Source organism: Fundulus heteroclitus, chromosome 22, assembly GCF_011125445.2.
Source record: "Fundulus heteroclitus isolate FHET01 chromosome 22, MU-UCD_Fhet_4.1, whole genome shotgun sequence".
NCBI lineage: Eukaryota > Metazoa > Chordata > Actinopteri > Cyprinodontiformes > Fundulidae > Fundulus > Fundulus heteroclitus.
The window spans coordinates 27602906-27627019 of NC_046382.1; the positions used below are offsets into that span (position 1 = coordinate 27602906).

General features: G+C 40.3%; 1 protein-coding gene across 2 annotated transcripts in view; it reads right to left on the minus strand.

Moving 5' to 3' along the window:
* mgmt (O-6-methylguanine-DNA methyltransferase) overlaps window positions 1–24114 on the minus strand; it is a 303909-nt gene that overhangs the window by 270807 nt on the left and 8988 nt on the right. For both annotated transcript variants that reach the window (XM_021317244.2, XM_012864004.3), the window contains exons 3-4: window positions 8911–9071; window positions 1428–1567 (exon numbers count right to left, since the gene is read on the minus strand). In XM_021317244.2, coding sequence (XP_021172919.1) covers window positions 1428–1567; window positions 8911–9071 — 301 coding nt within the window. The remainder of the gene's footprint in view (window positions 1–1427; window positions 1568–8910; window positions 9072–24114) is intronic.

Genomic DNA, 24114 nt, shown 5'->3' on the forward strand with positions numbered 1-24114 from the left:
GATCAAAAGAAGACACGCCACTTGCCCTCTGGCCTTCCATTTTGTACACAGTGGATTCGTGGGTAAAATGATGCGGCCCAGGTTTCCTACAAGAAGCGGAGATTTGCAGTGAACGGTACTGACAGCGGAGAACAGGAACAAAAAGGTGCGGGCCTAAAAAAAAAAAAAAAGAAAAGCATTGCGCTGTAGGTAGTTTTACTCCTCGGCTGCTCTCAGAGGGAGGTGCTGATTGCATATAGGGAAACCCACCTACTGTTTAGATTGAATTTCCTGCACTGTGGAAGACTTTTACGCAACAGCCTTTGCGTAAATGGAATCTTGGCAAAGAGCAAAAAAAATAAATAAAAAAAGGATCTGAAATAAGTTTGTATTAAACATGATCCTGTTAAGCTTTTTAAGTTTCAGAAATGCTAAAAAAATACCAGTCATACCGTTCCTGTTTGATGAGCTACATGGACTAAAGCGCTGCCCCTCTCCCACCTGTTGCTGCCGGTCAGTTGGGTGAAGGAGCGTCGGCTACTACACTTTTCCGTTGCGCACCAGATAAACAAATCTGGCACTTTGGAAATATATTAGTCACAAAAAAACGCAGGCAGCCATTATCTGGAACCTAAAGCAGCGCTGCTAATTCCTCTTATGCAGAAACTGCTGTTTTTAAAACAACAGTTGGCAAGTTAGGAGTGTCATCTCTGTTCACCTTCTGGCTGCAGTCTGATTACAAATTTAATATCAGCTTCATATTTCCCAGGAATACTTCACAAAAAGCACAAAAGCAAGGAAGTTCAAGATTCTGCACAATAAATATGAACATGAACTCTAAATTTAAATCTATACTTGTGCTTAGGTCTAGTAATAGTGATAATAATAATATATAAAAATTATTTAAAGATATTTATCTAAATAAATAAAAATATGTTTGTTACATGGAATATTAAATGAAAGTAGACATGTGAAGGATTAGCATATTATATAATTCCACTTATTCTTATCAAATTAAGTATAAAATATATTATTTAAATATAAACATAACACAACTGAGAAATTGTTTCTTCTAAAAAAAAGATTAGGCTAATCACTTCTTTTTTGTCAAAAATTACATTTTCAGCATAATCTTTCCTACAACCTTTCTACATTTATATATATATATATATATATATATATATATATATATATATGTTTAAACATATGTTTAAAAGAGAAAACAACATATGTTTAAAAGAGAAACTTTTACTAAGCTGCAAACCTTTAGCTTGATGCTTGACCTCCCTCACAATGGGAATTGTACGGAAACAATTAATAAACAATTTATTTTATTACATTTTTTTCCCACAATAGACAGCTTCACTGTGAAACCAATTACTGTCCCTTTTGGCTTGAATAAATTAAGTAAAGATGGAGGCCTGTCAATCAATGTCATCCACACTCACCGGATTCCTCCTCATGGCCCCTCCCACCGCCCGCACCGCTCTGGGGTTTCCTGCCATCTCGGCGAGGCGTTTATACGAGACCGTCTCTCCAAACTTCACGTCACTCAGAAGCACCTGCAGCACGCGGCTGGTGAAGGCGTCTTCGCCACGCGGCCGAGGACGGAGAGGGAGAAAAGAGAAGGAGAGATTCGGTCTGTCTGGGATTTCACAACACGAGGATGCTTTGAACATCGATTGAACTCTTTTAATCAAAACAGAAAGTGTGGATATGGCCGGTCAAAACACTCGCTTGCACAGCAGAAGGCCTATCTCTCCTTAGTCTTTACAACACTCGTTAAAACTAAATACTAAGAAGTCCCCCCTCTATGACCTTAGAGCCAGTATTAACATGCTACCCAAGCAGACGTGAGAAAATTATTCCTATGGCAGAAAAATCTAGGTTATGCTTCGGAAAGGTCACAGCTAAAATTAAAAAAGTTCGCTCCTTCATTTAAAAGGATTAAGAGGGGCCAAAAAGACTGCAAATCTGCTCCAGATTTTTAATAATAATAATTTGAATGTTGCAAAAACCATTTGTGGCAGTGAGATGACTTTGAGGTTAATAAGACCAATTTGTCCTTTTAATTGCTTTCTATTCAGAGTAGATTCATTATATCATCTTCACTTAAATGGCGGAATTCTTCAAATCATCCGCAGCTTAACCGACCATATTAACGGCTTTGATTTCATTAGCACTTTAGCAGCAGTATTATCTTTTTTTTTTTTTTTTTTTTTCTGGATTACCGGGCAGTGACTGTGAGGCATGTTTGTCTAGCTCTGATTGCTGAAGAAAGAGAAAAGCATTTGAAGCGTCTTGAAAGCTCGAGACACTGATGCACTCGGCTTGTGTAGCGAGTGGAGAGAGAAGGAGAAGGAGAAGAAGAAAAAAAAAAAAACACTTTTCCTTCTTGCACACAGGACAAGACGGGGAACAATAGTCTCGTTATCAAGACTGGGTGAAATTCGTCTAGTATACACATGTACTCCGTCATGAAAATTCAATTAGTGATCTCCCATTCTCTCTCATTTATATGGTCTAAGAGAGCACATGACAACTGATCTATGTGAAATCCCTCTAAATTGGCATTGTGTGAAAACATGTCACACCCCTGTCTCTCTTCTACAGAGCGAACATCCTTTGCTCCCCAGGCTCCCTTGCTACCTTATAGTCACTCTCTGCTACACAAAGCCACGCGAACAAGGCAATTTGCCTAAACTGGGGGGAATAAGTGTAAAACCTAAAGGGGATACGTTTGATTGATGCACACCCATGTGAGTTCTTTGTCTTGAACAAGGCCCGTAGGTACTGTTTAATAATTTTTCAGGTAATAATCACGCTGTCAACGAGATGACGGGCTCTTACGCAGACAGCCCTTAATGTTGTGCGGAGATAAGATACACCTCCCCGAAATTTTTTTTTCTTTTCATGCTTTTCACTCTCCCCGCTGCAGCTCAGATTTGGCCTCCTGATGTCTGCGGTGCATACTGATATCGCGTCGTCACCGACGGGTAGGCGAAAGTCGGCCCGGAATGAGGTGACGGCAAACCCCTGTTGATGCAAACAGCGTTGACAAACGCCTGTGTCGACCCGCCAGCAAGCTACAACGCCCTTAATGTAGAGTTTCTACAAGTTTCAGGAAGTCCGCTTTGAGACTTTTCTGGACCACTAAGATTTAAAAATGGGAATTGACATGCATTAGGATAACTATATAGTTATTATTAGCAATTAATTCATATTCAAAGACTGAATAGCTTATATCAACTTTTTAAATAAACAAGTTTAATACAACTTTTTCCCAAGGTAGCCAAAGCACCTTCCCAAAACTTGTTTTTTATAGATTTTCTGAATATATATATATATATATATATATATATATATATATATATATATATATATATATATATATATATATAAATAAAAAGAATGTATCTCTATGAAAAGACAGCTTTGTAAAATTCATAGTGTCAGATCTCACAAACGGAAAGCTTCTGCAACCAATACAGTCTCTCCATTATTGTTGTTTTCTGGTGAAATCATTGACAGAAGCCATGTTGGTAAGATTAGTTCTACTTAATAAACAAAAATAAAAGATGTTCCAGTTTTAAAGAGGATTAAGATTTTTGACATTGTGGAAGTCAGGTGAGACATGGAAGATGATACAATAATTTGATTAAACATTTGTTCTTTTGTTGTTGGCTGCATTGGTTTTCTGATGGCTGGAGACTAGGTTGCAGTTAATAAACTAAAGTGATTGCTGCTTTTAAACAAGGTACCAAGAAAGTTTTAATTTTAAATACAAGATCGTACAATTTCTTGCTAGTAAGATTGCAGAAGCAGATTAATGTCCCGGAATTTATTCTTTTAAACAGCGCTTATTGCATCCCTTCAACATCATAAAACAATCTTTATTTTCAAAGCACTTTTCATACAAAAAAATGCAGCACACCCTACCTAATAGAAACCAAAGATAATACAGAGTTAGAAATGAGTCACTTTCACCACCCAATAATCCACATAAACAAAAAACACAGAAACCTAAGACAAGCGCATAAACCTTTTACATTACGATAGTGGTTTTGTCACAGCATAATAATAAACAAACTCCTTAGTTAAAGCGACAAATCTGTCCTGTCTGCTTATTTCTAATACGACCTTAAAGAAACCCTGTAACTAGGGATGCACCACTTAACTGGGCAGGGATTTCCCCCTGATCAGCAAAAGGTTTTTCTTCCTGTTAAACATCTTAAAATAAAAATTTGCATCATTTTAGTTTGTAGGCGCAGAAACATGATCAACGACACACTTTGTTCTGAGCTTAACAAAAATCTGATCAACGTTAGGGACATATGCATTAATGCGAAAATAGTGAGAATCTTATAGTCCCCTGTTTTTCTGTTTTATTACCTCAGTCAAAGAAGCTTTATCTGTCGTAGTCCTTAGGTTAGAAGAAACTGGAATTGGCAGGTTAGACCTCACGGAAAACAGGAAATCAGCCAGTTCGCTCCATCTCTGCTCTTAACATCGTTTCGCGAAGCCCGTTTCCCACAGCAGTTTGGGATGAAAAACAAGTGTCTGTTCTGCAGATCCGGAGGTTAAAGAACTTTGCCCTCATCAGTGTTTGTGACAGACACTTCATGCAGGTCGCCCAAGGTGACCAGTGGTGATTCAGAGAGCGGTCCCCCAGCCCCATACTTCATAAAGAGCCTAATACGGTGTGTCTGGGGTCAGGACCCTCTTTAGATTGGGGTGCAGTGATGTCAATTGTTTAAATAAAACTTGAGGGAAACCACTTACATGTTTACAGACGGCCCATAATCATGTCACAGGTCATTACCTGCTGTGAGGCCAGGTGATGGGGCTGCTGCAGAGGCAGAGATAGATTTACTCCGAGGAAAAATCGAACACATCTAGTGATTATGAGGGTATTGACATATATGATTGATTGGCTCATAATTTTGTATATGGGAGCAATCTTGAGGTTAGGAAAAAAAAAAAAAAAAAGAAAGCAGTAAACTGATTTCCATCAGCCCTGCTAATGACAGATTTGGAGAGACGACCTCCAGCTGACAGTCACCTCTTACATGCTTGTGATAGTAAAAAGACAATAGTGGAAATGCAGCTACCTCATTATCCTTTGTGTCTAATGGGAGGGAAGACTTTGACTCCCAGTCAAAGTGTCTCTTGAGTCTTAAGGGATCCATACTTTTGAAGGCTGACGGGGTGCTGATGATTCTCTGATTATTCGATATTCTGAAAACGTTCATTTCCCTAATTCCTCTCCACATCACAGGGGCGAGTCCTGGTGAGTGTCTCATCTCGCCCTGTGCTGTGCACAGGGGGGAGGCTCAGGCTCCTGCAGGAACACAGTCATTTGGGCTTTGAAGAGCGCCCTTCTCCCCCTTTGCCTGGCCCCCCTCCCAGCACATTCCCCCTGCCGCTTACCGAGACTAAGATCCTCTCGTCTGTTACATATGGATGTATAATTAATGAGATAAGAATATGCATCATTTTAAGAACCCACGTTGGCGTCTGTGGTTTTCTGAGGGAGGAAACGCGAGCGCGCGCACACACACACACACACACACACACACACACGCTCGAGCTAACTGAGCATAACGAGCGCATGCTCCCACCATTCCTTTACCCCTGTTGGCCAAACTTCCGTGTGATGTTGTGCGTGACAGTCAGACGATATAGGGAACTGCGCCTCGAATCTCCTTTCATGTCACCTCTGTTTCTCAGGTATGCCGTGACAGCTAATATGAAAAGTGGCTTGTTTTGTCAGAAATGTGTAAATAAACATGGCAACACTTCAAGTGAAGGTCACAACTCAATATTACATGACAAGTGCTGCGAGAGCGCTGTCGCGTTCAGGTTCTCCCCAAAGATAACTGAGCAAACAAAAGTTGGTTGTCACAGATTGTAATGACCTGATTATACTTGTTTTTCTTATCCCTTTCTTTCTTGCAGACTTGTGGCAACAACACGACTCGATCAAGGAGGAATTTATACTCCATAAAGGCAAAAATAAATTCATTAATTCTTTGCAAATCAACGCAGAAAAAAAATTAATACTTCTTTTTTCCTTTTTTTTTTTTTTTTACCCTCAAAAGACAAATACTCCTGATGCTCCCATTTAACATTTTTCACTAGTTTGGCCTGTGGTTCTGCTTGCTGAGAGCAATCCGAGACTAAATCGTGTATTTTGTGCAGCCCCAAAACAAAAGGCGAGTGGGGGGAAGAGGTGCAAGACGGCACAATCACCTATTCAGATCAGGTACTAATGAAGAATTCCATCTATCCTGAAATTTAATTAAAACCCCAAAGACTTTCAGATGAGATGTGATTTGAAAGAGCCCGGGGCTGGTACACAAGCACTTGGTGGCGAAGGGAATCACAGTGAAAGTTGATATCGTAATTGGTCCTGATGTATTTTCTGCATTGCCTTTGCGGGACTCATAGCTGTATACAGGGTCTCGACGGAGTACCTGCTCATTGAAAATGCCATCACTCAAGCACCGCAGATCTGCATGAAATTAGAGAGCAACTAAGGCCTGATTGCAGGGGAAGGGAGGCACAATTGTTAAATGCATATATTAGAGGCTTTCTTTTGCATGCATGTGTGCATGTGGGGCTAAATGAGCTGATCTGCAAATCTGTACGTCAAAATGCGACCGAGGTCTCAGTAAAACACCAAGAAAGAAACTAATTGTTTGGAAAACTAAGTCTTTTTTTTCATTTCAACAATAAGTTTGTCAAGAAACAAAATTATTGTATCAATACAAAACAGCAAGGATGAGTGATTCTTGATTTTTGTTCTTTAGCTTCTCTATCATTCACTCTGCAAGCATAGCTACTTACTGACAGAACAATGTCCGTGCAAAATGCTATGTATGGTGAAACTAACAGTGCACATCAACTGGGAATCTTGGCAGTGGCAGCATCTTGCTGTGGGGATGCGTTTCTTAAGCAGAGCCAGGCAAGTTGCCCAGGAATACAAGACATCCATGTGTTAAAAACTGTTAGAGGCTGTAAAAGACCTTGTAATAACACAATTCAAAACATTTAGCCAGAGCTATGGAGGAGGGGTTTAGATTAGGGATGCAAACAAATAATCAAATCACGATTAATTGTCGATTAATGTTTTTTTAGATTAAAGTTTGTTTCATCCGATTAATCGATAACATCTGCTTTAGACGGAACTTCTTTCAGTGTTGTAGTATGGCCGTCATCCAGAAGAGGGCGTCGGTGCTCATTCTACAGCAAAAACAGACCACAGTAATAGTAAGAGAATAAATAATCATGGTGGAGGAAACGTGAAGTTGTCCAAATGGACTCCGGTTTGGGATTATTTTTTAATTCTTTAATGACGACAAGGATGCAAAATGCACTTCATGGGGTTCTGTTTTTCAATATAATCGCTCAACAAGCTCCTTATGTTACTAACCTAGTTAAGCGCCCCCATATACAGAAACCAGGCCATCCTGGGTTCGACTCCGGCCTGTGGACCTTTGTTGCATGTCTTCCCCCACCCTCTTAGACCCCTTCTTGTCAGCTTATTTTCAATAATAAAGGCCATTACAGGTGCGACAAAATACATATTTCTAAAAAGTCACGACCTAAAAAGCAGCATTCAGCTGCTGCTCTGCATGGCGAAGCAACGTCAACTTCTGAACCAAAACTGACTGATGTGCTCAGAAAGCGAGGATGTGTTTACAGAAAGGCGGCTGGCTTTCACAGAATTTTGTTTAACATGATAGCAAAAGACATAATGTCAAAAACCATGTTTGATGGTGAGGACTTTAGTGAGAATCATAAGTGTTTCACATATTTTATTCTGTTCATCTTATTTGTTTTTATTCAGTTTTTATTCAGTAGCCTAATAGATTCATGTTTTGTTATATTTTATAAATATGTCTAAGTTTAATAATGTATGAGAACACCACTATTTTGTGCTTATTCAGTCAGTATTTAATGCAGGTGGAACAATACATTATTAAAATAATAATGATGCGCCTCTTTTTGAAATTCAGCATATAGTAAAAGATTTTGCCCTACATGTTATGGAAAGACTTTCTTGAAACAAGAGGAAAGCCAGGTTTTTAAGATGGCCACTTATCAATTAATTGTTAGTCGATCGATAAGATCAATCAACTTGAGATTAACTCAATAATTGATAGCTTGTATCCCTAGTTTAGTATTTACATGTGGTAAAGTGGCTCAGTCAAAGTCACAGTCTCTCCATCCTATCTGCGTTAAATGCCCTGATATGAAAATCCTTTATTTGAAATGGAAAAAGCATATAAAAAAATCATTAATTGTTTTGGCAAATTCACTATTAGTTTGTCAGCCATGAGAATTACTTTGACTCCAAAACAAAATCACCAGGTATAATTAATTCTCCACTTTTCTTACTCAACCTCTCCGTTATTAACTCTGCAAGAACAGCTAACCACTAAAAGAACAGTAATTGTCCAGGTCTCTGGGCCGCTTTCATTTTACACACCCTAAGTGACTGATCAAGCCAACAATAAGCTCATTCAAACTTTACCACCATTCAAATGTTCTCATCTAAAAAAAAAAAAAAAAAAAAAAGACAGAAAGAAAGAAAAAGAAAAGAAAGCTTCCTGTCTGAAAATGTCAGGAGTGGAATTCGATCAGTTTCAAAGAATGTGCCAAGAATCATGAAAAAGCTTGCCAAGACTAACACGCGTGGTAAGAGCTGCCACAGATTACTGAACCAAGTTACAGCTCTGTGTTCTGTTCTCTCTCCGCCGCTCACACACACACACACACACCACCCACTTCCCTCCACTCTCCCTCTCAGCCATAAAATACTTCATTATAACACAGTGAGCCAGTGAGTGTAAGTGATGTAACTGACAATTAAGAGTGAAAGCCTGATCCCAGTCACGGCTCTGCAAATATTTATCCATGACAGACCTCCTTGCAGGGCGGGGTGGTGAAAGGCAGGGAGCGGGAGACTCCCAGCGGTCTGCGGCTCGGTGAAGTACGCCTGGAGCCATTCAACGCAGCGCTGCATCTCGGGGCTCGTTTCTGCCGGGCTATCGGTGACCACACAGCTCAGGGGGGCCCCGCTGCTCCTGTGAGGGATGTAAGGCAGGACAGGGAGGTAAGATGGGGATCAGAGGAGCAATCATGCTGCCCCGGTCCTTGGTTCAACGGTGCTAAAGAAAACGTCACCGGAGTACAATAACGCCAGACACAGATGGAGGACGGCATTATCTGCGCAATAAAACTTTAGCCGTTAATTGAGACGTGCTGAGAATCTAAAGTTACATACAGTGCCACGCAAAAGTATTAACACCCTGTGAACTTTTGATATTTTGTCGCATTACAATAACAAACCTCTCCTTATTTCATTGGGCCTTTATGTGACAGGTGTACACACAGTGGAGAAGAAGGAAAACGATACATGGTTTTCATTTTTTACTACTGAAGAAAATCCAAAAAGTGTGGTGCTCTTTTGCAAATGTGCTGGATTTCTACAACACTGATTAAATGCCTTGCCCAGGGGCACATTGACATGTGTTTGGGGGGGGGGGGGGGGGGCAGGAACCCAACCCACAACCTTCCAGTAACAAGACAACCACTCTGTCCAAATTCCTCCTTCAACCCGATGCCCCAAAATAAAATTCAGAGTAAAAATAAACCTCAGAAGTCAACCGGTCAAAAAATAGAGCCAACATGAGTGTAATTTAACCGGAGTATCAGTCCAGCTGTTCTGTAAAGCCTTTAGACGTTTGTTAGGGAACACTAATGAATAAAAAGCATTGTGAAGACCAAGGCTCACATCAGATAGGTCAGCGAATAGTTGGAAAACAAAATCCCAAACTGACTGTGTGGGTGAGGAGAAGGTTTATCAGAGAGTCAGCCATGTTAACTCTGGAGGAGCTGCAGAGTTTCACAGCTCAGTAGGGAGAATGTGTTGACAGGAGCCCTGTAAGTCTGTATGGAAGAGAAGCGGGAAGAAAGCAACAGGTGAAAGAAAGCCGTAATACATCCTGTTTGCCACAAGCCATGAACAGCCGCTTCTCAATAAATTCAAATGTTATCGAAAAGCGAATTTATTTTAGTGGCTCTTTTCACCCATTGAGCTACTAATTCACTAGTATTTATATAGATTAAATTTACACAGGCTAATGTTTTCAAGCCTTTGTTTTCTGTTAACTATGAAGATTTTCCACTTACAGATAATCAAAACACAACATTTAAGATTAGAATATTACAAAAGACCAAAAAAAAAAAAAATGTGGACTAAATGAAAAGTATGTTTAATACCTGCTCAAACTTTTAATCTGAGAGACGAGCCTTGGTGGAATGCATGCTCAAATTTACTGAGATCTACTTGTAGTGGAAGCAGCAAACAGGTGGAAGAAGGTGCTTTGGTCAGATGACCAACATTTGACTGTTTTAGCATTCAAGCAAAAACTACCGTATTTAGGAAGATTAACCCTGTAACTGAGAATGAGTGGCAAAACTTTCTTATGGAATCTGACCGAGTTTGAGCTACTTGGCAAACATGAATGAGCAAGTTTGAGTTTTTAAACGAGGAAAGCTGCTACAGACATACCCTGAACACCTTACTGCAGCCAGGGGTGCATCTAGTATAGACTCAGACTGAATGTGATTCACACTTTTTTTTGTTTTAAATAATAAAAACATATATTCTTTCCTTTTCCAGTTTACAATTATTTATTACTTTGTCTTGGTCCATCACAAAATTTCAATAAATGACAATGGCATGTATACTTTTGTAAGGTATTATAGAATTAAAGTGTCTCCAGTTGATTTGCTGTAAAAGCAGCAGAGAAGTAAAAAAAAACTGGGGAAAAAAATATAAAGAAAGCAATTCAGACATTTCTAACAATAGATTTAAAGCATGTCTGTGAACTGCGGAAAGTTAAAGACAAAAAAAAAAAGGAGCACAAGGAGCAGAGTTTACAGTTTTTGAAGCGAGTCAAGCCAGTTTTTCAAAAACAATCACAAAAAAAAAAAGGTTTTTTTAGAAGTAGTTAGAAAAAGTTAAAAGCCTGAACAGCCGTTTCAACTCTGCTCGGGTTTTTGTTGAGAGTTCATGACAAGAATAAATTGATTTATTTATTTTGTCTTTTTTGGACAGAGCGGTGCTGCCCAGTACAGCAACTGCACTTGGACGTGCATCTTAGCATGAGTAGAAGCTTGGAGGAATTTGCCGATGGTTGAGTTGGCATCACTTAACAGCTGAGTTTCTCTCTGCTGCTGACCAACCCCCAGGTCAACGCAAGCAGGCTGACCCATATTTGACACTTAAAGACCCTACTGGGAAGGTCCGCTCTTAGCATGTGCATTACTCCAAAGTGGACCTCAAGCTGTGTTGCGGATTCTAAAGCAGGCCGCCAATTCCATTAACTGGCGTACAGGACTTATAAATAAATAATATCAGCATTTAAGTGCCCCATTTTTTCAAAATTGGCTTATCCTGTATAGTATTAATAATAGACATTTACTTTGTTAAACACACAGGCTGTCTCCCTCCCGCCTGCCGTAACAACACAGCCCTAAAGTGTTTTTACACTTCTGCGGGTCACAGTTTGAGCGGCGTTTTATATTGGACATGTGAAGCCCAGGTTTACTGGAGTGTTATGACTGAGCAGGTCAGTTTTCAGAGGGTCCGCTCTGCCCGCTAGTTTGTGGCTGTGCGATGGAAATCTCCTGGGTGCCGTTTAACAGTGGGTGTAAATACAGTAAAAGGTGTAAATACTCTCATTTCTAAATAAACCTCGCAGCGGTTTATAGCCGAGCGGCGGAGAACTCGGAAGCCCACCGGCGGGCTCTGCGCTGAGACCCGCTCAAACAATGGCCATGGCTCATGGCAATCTCTGTCGGCATGGGTGAGTGCCCAGCCAGCCCCTACTTGTCATTGTCTCTCCTTTCTATACCCTCCCTCCTCCTTCCTCCCCTAGCTCTCCCTCCTCATTTCACCCCCCTCTCCATTTCTCTATCCTCCCACACCAGCTCTTTTGGCTCCCCAACACCCCCCCCCCCCCCCCACCCCCGCCTACTTTCTCTCAGCTAGGATCTTCAGGCCACCGTTCCCTTTCTACCCCACCACCACCACCACCACCACCACCAACTCGCATCCTCCCACCTCTACCCCTCCACATCTCCTCTTTCTCTCTGAGAGGATGTTCCAGACGCTGCACACTGACAGCTCGGGGATATTGTGTGTGGAAATGTTCCTGTTGGACCCGCAGGCCCTTACAATCTACCGGACAAAGGGTAGTGCACCTTTGCTTAAGGCTTGGCACCTTTGACCCCCCCCTGCTCGCGCTTCACACTTGTCACCGTGGCTAATTTTCCTCGCAACCCCCCCCCCCCCATACACACACGCACGCACACCTTCACCGGCAGAAACTTTAAAAGGATGCCTCAGCGACGCAACATTGACGGTGGTAAAACTTAATGCAATGCAGGACATGTTATGGCTGGTAAACAACAGCAAATATAAATAAATAAAGGGAAGAGGAACAACTTCAGTGGAGCTGAAGTCTGTCACCTCTCGGTGCAACGGGGGATTGTTTTTAAAGAGCATATGGGCGGTGGAAGATGCAGCTCCTGCAACATTTCCAGACGCTTCAGTGAATCACAGGCTCGTCATATGGTCTTTAAAGAGGCCAGACTGACACATTAATAACTGCACCCTTTAAATGAAATCTGACAATATTTTCTAAAATAAAGTAAAAAAAACACAAACAAACAAACACAAAAAAACTTTTTCTTTCTTAGCGTGTTAAAGTAATGCTGGGTGGGGTTGAGATTTTCACTGTATGACAACTTTTGAGAAATAATATCTTGATATCATGGCATCAACACAAAATATAAACACCGGCATCATATGTTAGATTTTATATAAAAACACAATTAGTCATAATGCATACATATATTAACTATTATTCAAAATGATAGCATCTTTAGCACCGTCCGTCCGTCCGTCCGTTGTCTTCCGCTTATCCGGGGTCGGGTCGCGGGGGTAGCAGCTTCAGTAGGGAGGCCCAGACGTCCCTCTCCCCAGCCACTTGGGCCAGCTCCTCAGGAGGAATCCCAAGGCGTTCCCAGGCCAGCCGGGAGACATAGTCCCTCCAGCGTGTCCTGGGTCTTCCCCTGGGTCTCCTCCCGGTGGGACGTGCCCGGAACACCTCTCCAGGGAGGCGTCCAGGAGGCATCCTGACCAGATGCCCGAGCCACCTCAACTGGCTCCTCTCGACGTGGAGGAGCAGCGGCTCTACTCTGAGTCCTCCCCGGATGACTTTAGCACATTTTTTTTTATTTTGATACAGATTGAGGCAATTTTTAAAAGATCCATTACAATTAGTAGTAGGTTTTAGGTAATCTCTTTGTTTGCATAATATTGCAGTCATTTACTAATCTTTTATAAGCGAATATTAGCTGGTTATATATGTGGGCAATGTTGCCCATTCAACCAACGGGTTTCTTCTGACTGGCAGTGATGTTATGTTCCTGTTCAGCCCAACCAGAGTCCCAACGTGAATCTGGGAGAGAATCTATGGAAGGAGCTAAATATTGAGGTGATGGAAAAGGAGGCACCTCAAACCTTAGCAACCTGGAGCACATCAACAAAGGTCAATTGTTAACGCGTCACGGAAACGTAGAAAAAAAACTGGTTAAAAAAATAAGGTTAGTTTAAAAATAAAAATAAACGTCTTTCTTATTTTTGAGAAGGGAACAAAACATTTTCACCATGGCTTTCTTTATATCAAATGAAATGAAAATTGTTTTTTGTTTTTTTTAAATTCCTTTCACTTTGTTTGATTATCTTTTAAGAGATCTCCGTCTCATTCCCTGTCTTAATTAAGCTTCTTAGTTAAATTGAAATCATTTTAGATGTTAATATGCCAGGCACTATGAATAACTTTGGGCTTAACTCTAACTTGTCAGCCATGATGATTCTATAAAAAGTGTTACCTTAAAAGGGACATACCATGCAAAATCCAATTTCTTAGCATTTAATATATATTTTGTTGTGTACTTGGAATCTCTAGGAACATGTGAATGTAGTCTGTCCAGATGCTGTATAGATGTTTTCACATTCTTTTTGGGTAATATTTTTCAAGCCGTTCAGTTTTCTATTACGTCTTTTGAATAATTACGTCACAGTATTTGCTGAGAAGCTGCAAAACAAAGCAGTCCTCTGATGACTCACAGTCGGTCTCATCACAGATGAAGACGACTCAGAGACTGGTGCCAGCAGAACCACCTCATGCTAAATGCAGGAACTGACCAGACTGAGATCTTTTGGAGTGCAGGGGTGCTCGTGAAGACCTTCTTTAAATTTGTGGTGGCATCAGCCATCTTCTATGGTGTGGTTTGTTGGAGCTGCAGCTTACCTTAAGCTAAGCAGAAGCAGCTAGATAAACTCATTAGGAGGGACAGCTCTGTCCTAGGGTGCTCCCTGGACCCAGTGCAGGTGGTGGGAGAAAAAAGGACTGCAAACCACCCGATGCACGGAGCTGTTGCAGAGCTGGGAGCTCGTTCCCTGACAGACTGCTGCATCCCGGATGCTCTTAGGAGCGCTTCTGCAGGTCATTCCTCCCAGCTGTTGTTAGACTACATAATCTCTGCTGCTCACAACAGAATCAGTAACTGTTTGCAACATGCTAATGGTTGCACAGGAGCTGATTTAATCATGACTCGTTTACAGTCTCTCAGATGCTAAGGTACATTTACACATGCCTTAGCTACTTAGAAATGCCGCTGTACTATCACGCATATTATCTCATATTGTTCTGTAAAAATGCTGGTGTTCTTTTTTTCCACTGTTAATTTGAATATTTAATTTTTACTTGAGTATGCCATATTATCAATAATTGTGCAAGATGTACTCGTTTTTACTTTTATTTTGGCGTTTCTGATGAAGCTCATCCTCTGCTGCTTTAGAACTAAACTTTAGATCAGATTAGCTTGTTTTTCCACTGCAATAAACTGTGTGTAACTCTGTGTCTTTGCCACTGTCTCGCCCAAATTTCCTCATTTTGGGACAATGAAGGTATTCTTATCTTATCTTACACCGTTCCCCAGTATCCTACAAAAATGGCCGACTTGGGTGGTGCGCCATACAACCCAAAAATAAATTGTTAACACAAGCACGTTTTATAACGTCTCATTAAAATGACTTGAAACAGTAGGAATAATACTGCAGAAAACTTTAACAGTTTTGAAACTGTAACTTTTAGAAAATCTTGGTATACCTTGATATTGGTAATGAGCTTACACCCATCTGTGATAAAAATGCCTCAATAATTGCATTTAAGTTCAAATAAACAATACAAACCAGGTTAAAGTAGAACTGCTCTTTCATTATCCTTTGACGGCATAAATCAAACTTCTTTAGTGTCCTTTGGCCATTTTCTATTCAATCACAGGTAAGGAAATAAGAAACTAATTCAAAACTAGCAGCGGATCGGCTGCACTAAAAAGAATATTTCCCCTGATACGAGATAGTGATTTGAGAAAATTTCTAATACTGTGCTCCTGTCACAATCAATTTCCAATTACCATAAATCATTGTTGCGTAAAGTGAGAGTCATCTGGAGTTCCACCTATTTTCCATCTCTAATATAAAGAATGAATTGAGCATTTATGTAATGTTGAGGGTCATTCCATCAATCAATGAAACAATGATACAAATGTAAAAATAGAGAATATTTGGCATTAAAACTGTCAGCTTCCTTAAAACATTTGGTATCTCCACTTGCACAAGACTTCAGCGAGACTTTTTCTATCAGCTACAGACGCAAGAATGAAACAGGTTAACCACAGGATCTAATTGAAAGGGATCTGGCGAAGGGTGTAATGGTGTATCGCACAAAAAAAGGGAAAAACTCCGAAGTGAAGCCTCCATCCTCTGAAGCGTGATGGCGCTCATCCCGACTCGATCGGCTGTCACTTTTGACACAGCCTGCCAGAGTTCTCCTTCACCGATCATGGGTAACATGGCGGGTCAGAGGATGAAATAGAAAAGGCCAAGAGCCGTTCAATATTTTTCCTCAGCCTTATAGCTGCAGATACTTAACTCAGAGACGTCAAAGACTCAAGAGAGCATGAAAAAAGCCTAAAATGACTGTCTAAAAAGCAGGAAAAAAAATACAGCATGTCTCTATGAATGTCAAGATCCTGATGGTCTCTGAGCTAGAGGCTCTGATACAATTGTAAGCCACTTGCTAGAAGCAGTGCGTTCAACCATTTGAGATCAGATGCCTATCTATCTCAGTACTGGTAAGCTTCAAGAAATGCTTCCTATTCTGCTGTGTGTGTGTGTGTCTGAGAGTGAGAGAGAGAGAGTGAGAGAGAAAGAGAGAATGGCTTGTGTTCAGCTGTTTCGAAATAAAAACAACTAGGCCAGATAAACTGCTCTCTTGATATCCACCAACTCTTATTAGCAAATGTCCACGGAAGAGGCCGCGCGCTCAATCCAATACATAAAGGTGGTGGTGAAATACTGCAGAGCAGGCAACAAAGCACACAACAATTAGGTCTTCTCCCAGCTGGCTAGCCACAGGAGTCAGTGAAGGCATGTATTACCAGAGCCTTAACTCTTACTCCATTATGTGGTGTATCCACACCCCGACGCTGCAATGTTTATCTACAACAGAGTACTGAGCAGTTTCAAATAGCGTTTTTAGCCTCTATTCTCAAGTGCCACAGTAAGAGATTCCAATTACCCGAATGGTAAGGAGCCAGTGAGGGAGGCATAAAGTACATTAGGGATCCCCTGTAACTGCAGGGACCTTTTAGAGACTCAGCTGAAGAGGGCCAAGAGACTGAGGGGACAGTGACCCTGCATGGATAGCCTCTGTCAAAATTTGACCACGTCAAGCACAAAGGCATTATGGGAATCCAGTGTCACCAAGTCCTAATTACTGTCTGTGTTCAGAGCAAATTACTGCCTTGTTCCTCTGATTAGGGAGGAGGCTAATCTTCACCTGTGTACGCCAGCACTGCTGAGGGCCCTTGAGTGTTAGCGCTTCGTCTTCTGTAATTTATTTTTAAATCAGTGCCCGCTCCCAAGAGTTTTGAGTGTTTTGTTGTGAACCGCTTACCATGATCCCCACCGCCGCCCCCTCACCCCTAAATCCTTGACTAAATCCTTGTTTGGTGCCACAGGAAGATAAGCAATAACAACACTTGGGCATAATTGACTCGTACTCCTCTCCAAGATGTCAGAGCGGAATCATCTCTCTGCATATTGCCGTAGTATGTCGCACGCTGTACACTTCTGCGCGTTGCAGATACAGAATCCAATCAAGTTCTAAAACAAACTTGCCTCCTGTTGGAAAAACTTCACGGTCGACAGCAGGGAAAGGATGGTGTGTGTGTGTGTGTGTGGGGGGGGGGGCTGCTTTTAGTTGTGAGCAGCAACTCTCATTTGGCTCCCAGCGTCACCCTGGAGGTTCTGCTTTGGAAAACCACAACATTAGCAGAATTTCATCCGAGCGAATGTCAGTGTCTCGTCTGCGTGGGGCGGTTTACAGGTAGTGTGTTGCACAGGTGTTGGTTTACACAGGAAATGGCACATGCAGCCTGATTGGGAGAGTCCCGGGAGACGGGGGCACAAACATAGAGCACAGATGGGTCCAAGGGCCAGTGGGAGCAGCACCTTAATGAATACGCAGCTGAGTACTACACTTCAAAACATGCAAAACAATATTCTGAGCCGGCCATAAAAATAGAACAAAAATCATCTGAATATCATTACACAATGAATAATTCATACAACTTTTCTAAAGGGAGTACGTCAAAAGGTCTCCCCGCTGCTTTGTTGATGATTTCATTCAATATTTCAGCAGTTTGCTGTTTTGTATGACGAAGCATTTTAGTTACAAATGTAAGCACTTTATTTAGCACAAAAAAGTGTGTTTAATCTATGTGCTCTTTCATTAATTAATAAAAAGTCAACTTTGGAGCCGATGCTAACATATACTAGGGCACAAGATACGAAAAGTTCTAACCCAAGGTGCATTCAGGGAAAACTCGTAAACTGGGTTGTTTACATTCAAACAACTTCAGTGATGGAAAAAAATATCAAAAATTATTCCCAAATATCAGAGCAGTCTTATTCAAAACTTCCTTAGTAAAAACCCAGACCACTTTCAGGTTGTTGCTTCAAATACAGAAAAGACATTTTGGCTAACATGAGTCTTCCAAGTTTGTGAATTTGTAATAATATATAAAATCCCTATAGTCACCACAACGTAAGTGTGTGAAATATAGCAATTTGCCGCGTTGCTTGGTAGGGTATTACCTATTAAGTGTCATATGGTGACACGCTGCATATCAATTGTATATTTGGATGGACCCTAACTTTCCTTAATGACCACAGCCTATTAGTATTTTAATAGCCTAAGATATTAAAGCTAACAGGGAGGTGGGTATATTGCACAGTTGCTTAAAAAAAGAGAGAAGAAGTCAGACAAATACGGGTCGACTGTAACTGATATTGTCGTAATAATATAAAATTTAGACATTAGAATCACAATTATGGCAGGTTATTTCTGTTTTCTTAAAACAGTCTCTCAATCGGCACAAACATTACTGTGCAGAGTTCTGTCTTTGCTTAGTGCTTTAAATCTTCGTTCCAAGCAGTCAGACTTTCTTTGCATCTTTAAAGTGGATCTTAGAGACCTGGTTGCAACGTTTTTTTTTTTTTTTTAATCTAATAAAAAACTTTAACAGGACAAAATGTATCCATTCTAAATTTGGTCTGGCAATGCCCTTGGTCAACTTAAATATAACAGATCCGGAAAGAAACTATAGCGGAAAATAAGTTGTGGTTATGGCTCCCGATGTGTGAGCACATCATGTAAACAGGTCCCAACCAGGGAAACACATTTACCATACCGCTATTCAGCGCGAAGCAGGACATTGATTCACAACACGACACGAGTGTGAGAAAAACGATAAATGCATCACCTCAGATATTTCACACCAGCGCTGGTATTGTGTAAAAGCTGTTGTGACAGCTTGGGTATTAGGGCTGGGTTAGATGGAAAATGCCTGGCTGCTTATGAATGCCAATGCGACTGGGGTGACGGGTCTGACACAAAAAAAGAAAGAAAAAAAAAAACACTCCACATCGGAACAATTAGGCTGTTCTCAGGCCCCATCCAGTGTTGTCGGTGATAATGGAAAGCTGTGAGGATAACTGGTGATAAATAGACTTTAACACCCTCCACCTTAAAACACTGCAGTCCTGCAGTCCTCTCATATGCTTAACTAATCATGACCATGGCCAGCAAATTCATACAAAAGACTAATTACTGTTGTACTCCACTTCAGTCTCAAAGGCCTCTTATAGGAGGACTTGGGAGTTCTCCTGCCTCTTTTCTCCTCTTGATGGTTATTTTTTTTATAAGTAGGCCTCATGCTAGACAAAGGCGTTTAAAAATTTGTGATTGCTTTCATCCGCTTTAATTCATTCAGAAATGGCATTTCTGCCTCATAATACACTCCTATTGTTTCAGAATTATCTGGCTTGGGGAGCAAAATCTACAATATTTGACGATGCTCCCGAGCTAAATCGGCTCTTGAAATTGAAATATGCCGCCGAAATGCAAAATAAAATGAAAAAAAAAAGCAAGCCTTTGCAGCTGATATACTGGAAAGCGCCTTGGCTTTCTACAGAATGCTATTATTATGCATATCCAGGTAGAAAGTTAATTAACCCAAAGCTTAAGCTAATTATGGTAGCAGAATGCTATCAACCAAACGCTTTCAGTCAGACAGCTGTCCAGAATTTCATTTGCTAATCATTTGTCTTTTGCCGGAGCATATGGTACATTTCCCCGCTATCACAGCAACAACAAACAGATGAAAATCATTAACTAAAAACAATGTGCAATGTGAAAAAAATCAGACACAGATTTATAAGGCTTTGTGTCAGAGGGAAAAAAAAGGGAGGGTGGGAGGGGGGGATTTATGTTCTGGGAAGTATAATGATAATTTTGGTTTTAGCCACTTAGGATTTTAGGCTGATCACATGACCCGAGTGTGCAGGGAATTCGCATGCACAAATATATTGTTTATATCTATATGCAAATGAGAGAGAAGTGTTTATCCGTGTAAAATTAATTACAATTTTCTATAGAGGCTTATGCAAAGAGCTTGCTCTTAACAATTTTTAGCTTCTAACACATTTTGTGTCTGCTTTCTTTTCAACATTTTTATGTTGTTAAAACAAGAACTCCCCCAGCTCAGAATTAAATCAATTATTTTCCAAGAAATGCTTCATACTTTTTTTTCTTCTTTTTTCCTTTTCATAAAAACACATCACACATGGCTGTTAAAGGGTGATTGATACCAGCATTGCCTCGCGACATTATCAGGCAATAAAGGCTACTCAGGTTCTAATGCAACATGTCATACACCGGCTCCTGTAGTACATTTCTATTGAGGACCTCACAAGCTAAATTGCTTTTTTCCCACTCCCCCACATCTCAGCCGGCTTGACAGACAAATTGATCAAAGCATTGTAAAATAATATGCTCACAAAATGTCTCGGGGCAGGAGTCCAGACCTTTTTTCATTTTTCACCCTAATAAAAAAGTGCTCTATGATTTCCTCTGTATTGCATGTCTGTGCTCTGTGTGAATGAGGCAAGAAGAATCATATTTCAGATAGCAGTAATCTCCTGTAAACAAAATGCAAACCTGTTTTTTTTTTTTCTTTCTGTGACTGCCGAAGCAATGCTAAAAACTAAAAAGGAGTAAAAATGGTTTAAAGAGGAGGGTGGTGTGTTAAGGCCCCAACAGGGGTTGTTGAGATGTAATGAATTTGTTCATCTGATGGTGCCTTCAGGGCTGTCGTTAGACTGGCAAAGGAGGCTGATTTCAGGAAATGCTCCTAAGATCAGTTAGGAAGCAAAAGGGGCTTGAGACATTTCTATTACAAAGAGCTGACGGTCACGGTGTGTAAGCAATACTTCAAGGGCGTTTATGTAGCTATAATGGCATTTATCAATATCTATCTATCAATGCCACAAATGTTTTTTGTTACGTTTGTGCTCCAGCCGCTCCAACACGAACACATCAATGCACTTAAAAGCATCAACATTAAATCATCTAATTTTTCTTTAATTTCCTTTCTTATTGTTCTTTCGTTTTTATTTGCCACTGTAGCTGGGACAGCTCCTAATCAATGCCTCTCATCACCAATTCATTACACCCTTTTGTGCAATTGCTAAATCTTATGTATATTTTAATTTAAATTTATTTTGGTTCTGTTCCTTGGGTGAGTTGATTCAACCCCAAACAACTCTATGTGACCTACTACTGATATATATCTCTATCTATCTATCTATCTATCTATCTATATATATCTATATATATATATATATATATATATATATATATATATATATATATTTTTTTTTTTTTTTTTTTTTTTCCTGGTCCTGACCATCTTACTACCCCTTCACTATTCTGTAACTTTGGCATATTGGTAGTTTCACGCCTGACTTTTCGGATATTAAATGATGCTGTCAACCACAGGACTTTTCAGATGTGCTTGGAGTATTTTTCTATATCATACTCATTATCTTCTGTAAGAAAATGTTATGTGATTCCAATAAACAATTTGTACTCCCAGGAAGTTACTCATATTTACTTAGTTCGAAGTCCTAATATATATTTCATATTTCATAGGAGAGAAATCGGACCAAAATACGGTGTAGAAACAAACCAAATGGGAGAAGCGAGTAAGAAAACGTTTTTTAGAAAAAAATAATATGCTACTGAATTAAAACACGTGTGAGATTAGAGTATTATTATGACTATTTATCTTAGCTTGAGTATTTATGAATATACTTAAATTGATAAGGTAGTTGTTGAATACATGTCCATATCAATTTATTTCCAGGTACAAAAGAGTATTAGGAATGGATGAAATGAAAAGGCGTGGGCACAAAGTGTGCGTGTACAGGGGGTGGGGGTTGGTGGAGGGTGGTTGAGGGGAGGGGGTTGTGGGTGGGGGGGATTGGGTTGAGACATAATGGAGATTACCATGGGGCCTGCTGATTGTCTGGTTCCACCCACCACCAGGTGTGGGCCATCTCATCCATTTGCTATTTCGTACCTTTTGCTGTTTTGGTAGTTCCGTAGTTAGAAGCCATCTGGTATAAGGCATTTCATACCAACCATGAGACAATTCTTAACCAATAGGAGGATGTTTTGACCTGCTTTGACACAATTCTCTATAATATCCTCAATAAAATGAGAGGATAGCAGCAAGAGTTCATTAAGGATTTCTTTGGTTTGATCAAGGGTTATAATCTGATATATTTAATAGAAGTCAACTTGACATGAGATTGAAACCAAAATAAATGAAAAATGGGTAAAATACAATGCTTTCCGAAAATAATATACAATTAAGTCATACCTGAGATTTGAGCATTTGTTTTTCTTTATATTTTATCATGAAATAACAATATGAAATTAGAACTTAATCACTTAATACTTTGTGATGTTTATTGCAATAAAGATAAAAGAGACAATAGCAAATATTTCCATTTTTAAAAATTCTCAGTATTTTTGTCGTGCCCCCATTTGCAAATATTGATCTCAAAGTAAAGCTTTAGGGTTTAATACACCAGTAAGCAGTGGAAACGTACTGATAATTATATTTAGAAATATTTTTTAAATATACTGAGCTTTAATCATGCAGTCATTAAACTAACAGTGAAAAAAGAAAACTTTTCAAACTTTCAAACAACAGGAATAACCCATTGTCAGTTTTAAGGATTTGTGTACATAATTAGAGTGTATTTAGGATGAATCTGAATTTTTAATCACAAAATTTACTTTCCCCCAATCAAGACAAGATGTTCCTTTATTGGAGAAATTCAGGCCTTACAGCAGACCAAAATTAGGCCCTGTCCACATGAAGAGGGATTTGGCTGTATATGACAGGGTGACTAGACATCCCCGATTTCCGGGGCTAGTCCCCGTTTTGGGCAACCTGTGCCTGATAATGTCCCGGATTTCAGCGTTTTAAGAATGAGGTCAAAATGTTGCAAGCAAGAACAGCTATTGTGGTAGCTGGTGTCTTTTGACTTTCCTCATTCCTGGACGTTTGAAACGTTTGCATGTTTGGATTCAGGATACTTGGATTTCTACCTATTGGATTTGGTGCATTTTTGATGTATCAGCAAATACAGCGGATGTTCGTAGCCATTTGGCCTTGATCAGGCTGCTGGCTGCATATGACGCGCTCATATCTGAACGGACAGATCAGGAAGGTGGAGGAGCAGAGCCGAAAAGCTGGGTGCGTTGAAACGTATACTGGCTTCGGTGGTTGAACTCCAAGGGAGATGGGATAAAATCTAGAAGTGAAACGCGGAAAAGCCCAACAATTTGGAATATTGGATTTCGCCATTTGGAGCCAGCAAAGACTTAAAGCTGATGGGAAAGTCAGTGCAGCTTGTCTCATAACAAATAAAGTATTTTGACTATGCCTTCCCTATCTAATCAGTCCTGGATTGTTATGGCGAAGAGAGCTCAGAACTCTCCCCTGCTCCCTCCTCCCCCGCTGACATCTGCAGATGCTTTCTGAACTGTTGGCCGGCTGAAAACATCAAGGACAATGGCCTCTGGAGAGTGTTCACAGAAATATAAACACTTCACCCAAACAGACGCACATAACTGATGCTCATAAAAACATATGAACTTACACGCGACTAGTCTCAAATGTTTACCTTCTCCTATATGTGTCTCGTCTTACTTGTGCTCTTTGTGCAAGAGGTTTTTGCTATCTCAAACTGTATCCTGTAATAGGATACAGTTTGAGGTATGTTTTTTCCCTCCCACCTTCCTTTTTCCCTCCCACCTTCCTTTTTGTGGCCTCTATTTTTTCCACAGAGTAATGGCAGGGCCCTGTGGGCACCGTTTAAGGCGGTTCCTTGGCAGCAAGGCCTCAGTAAATCGTCTCCCCCTGAAATGTTTGTGATGGCGATTGTACTGAAACAGCAATTTATTATTTAAAATATTTCTGATTTTGATTTCTGATTCTGGTTGCGCTACTGGTAGCATCACAGAGTAGTAGAAGAAGAGGTGAGCGCCTCAACATTACCCCGCC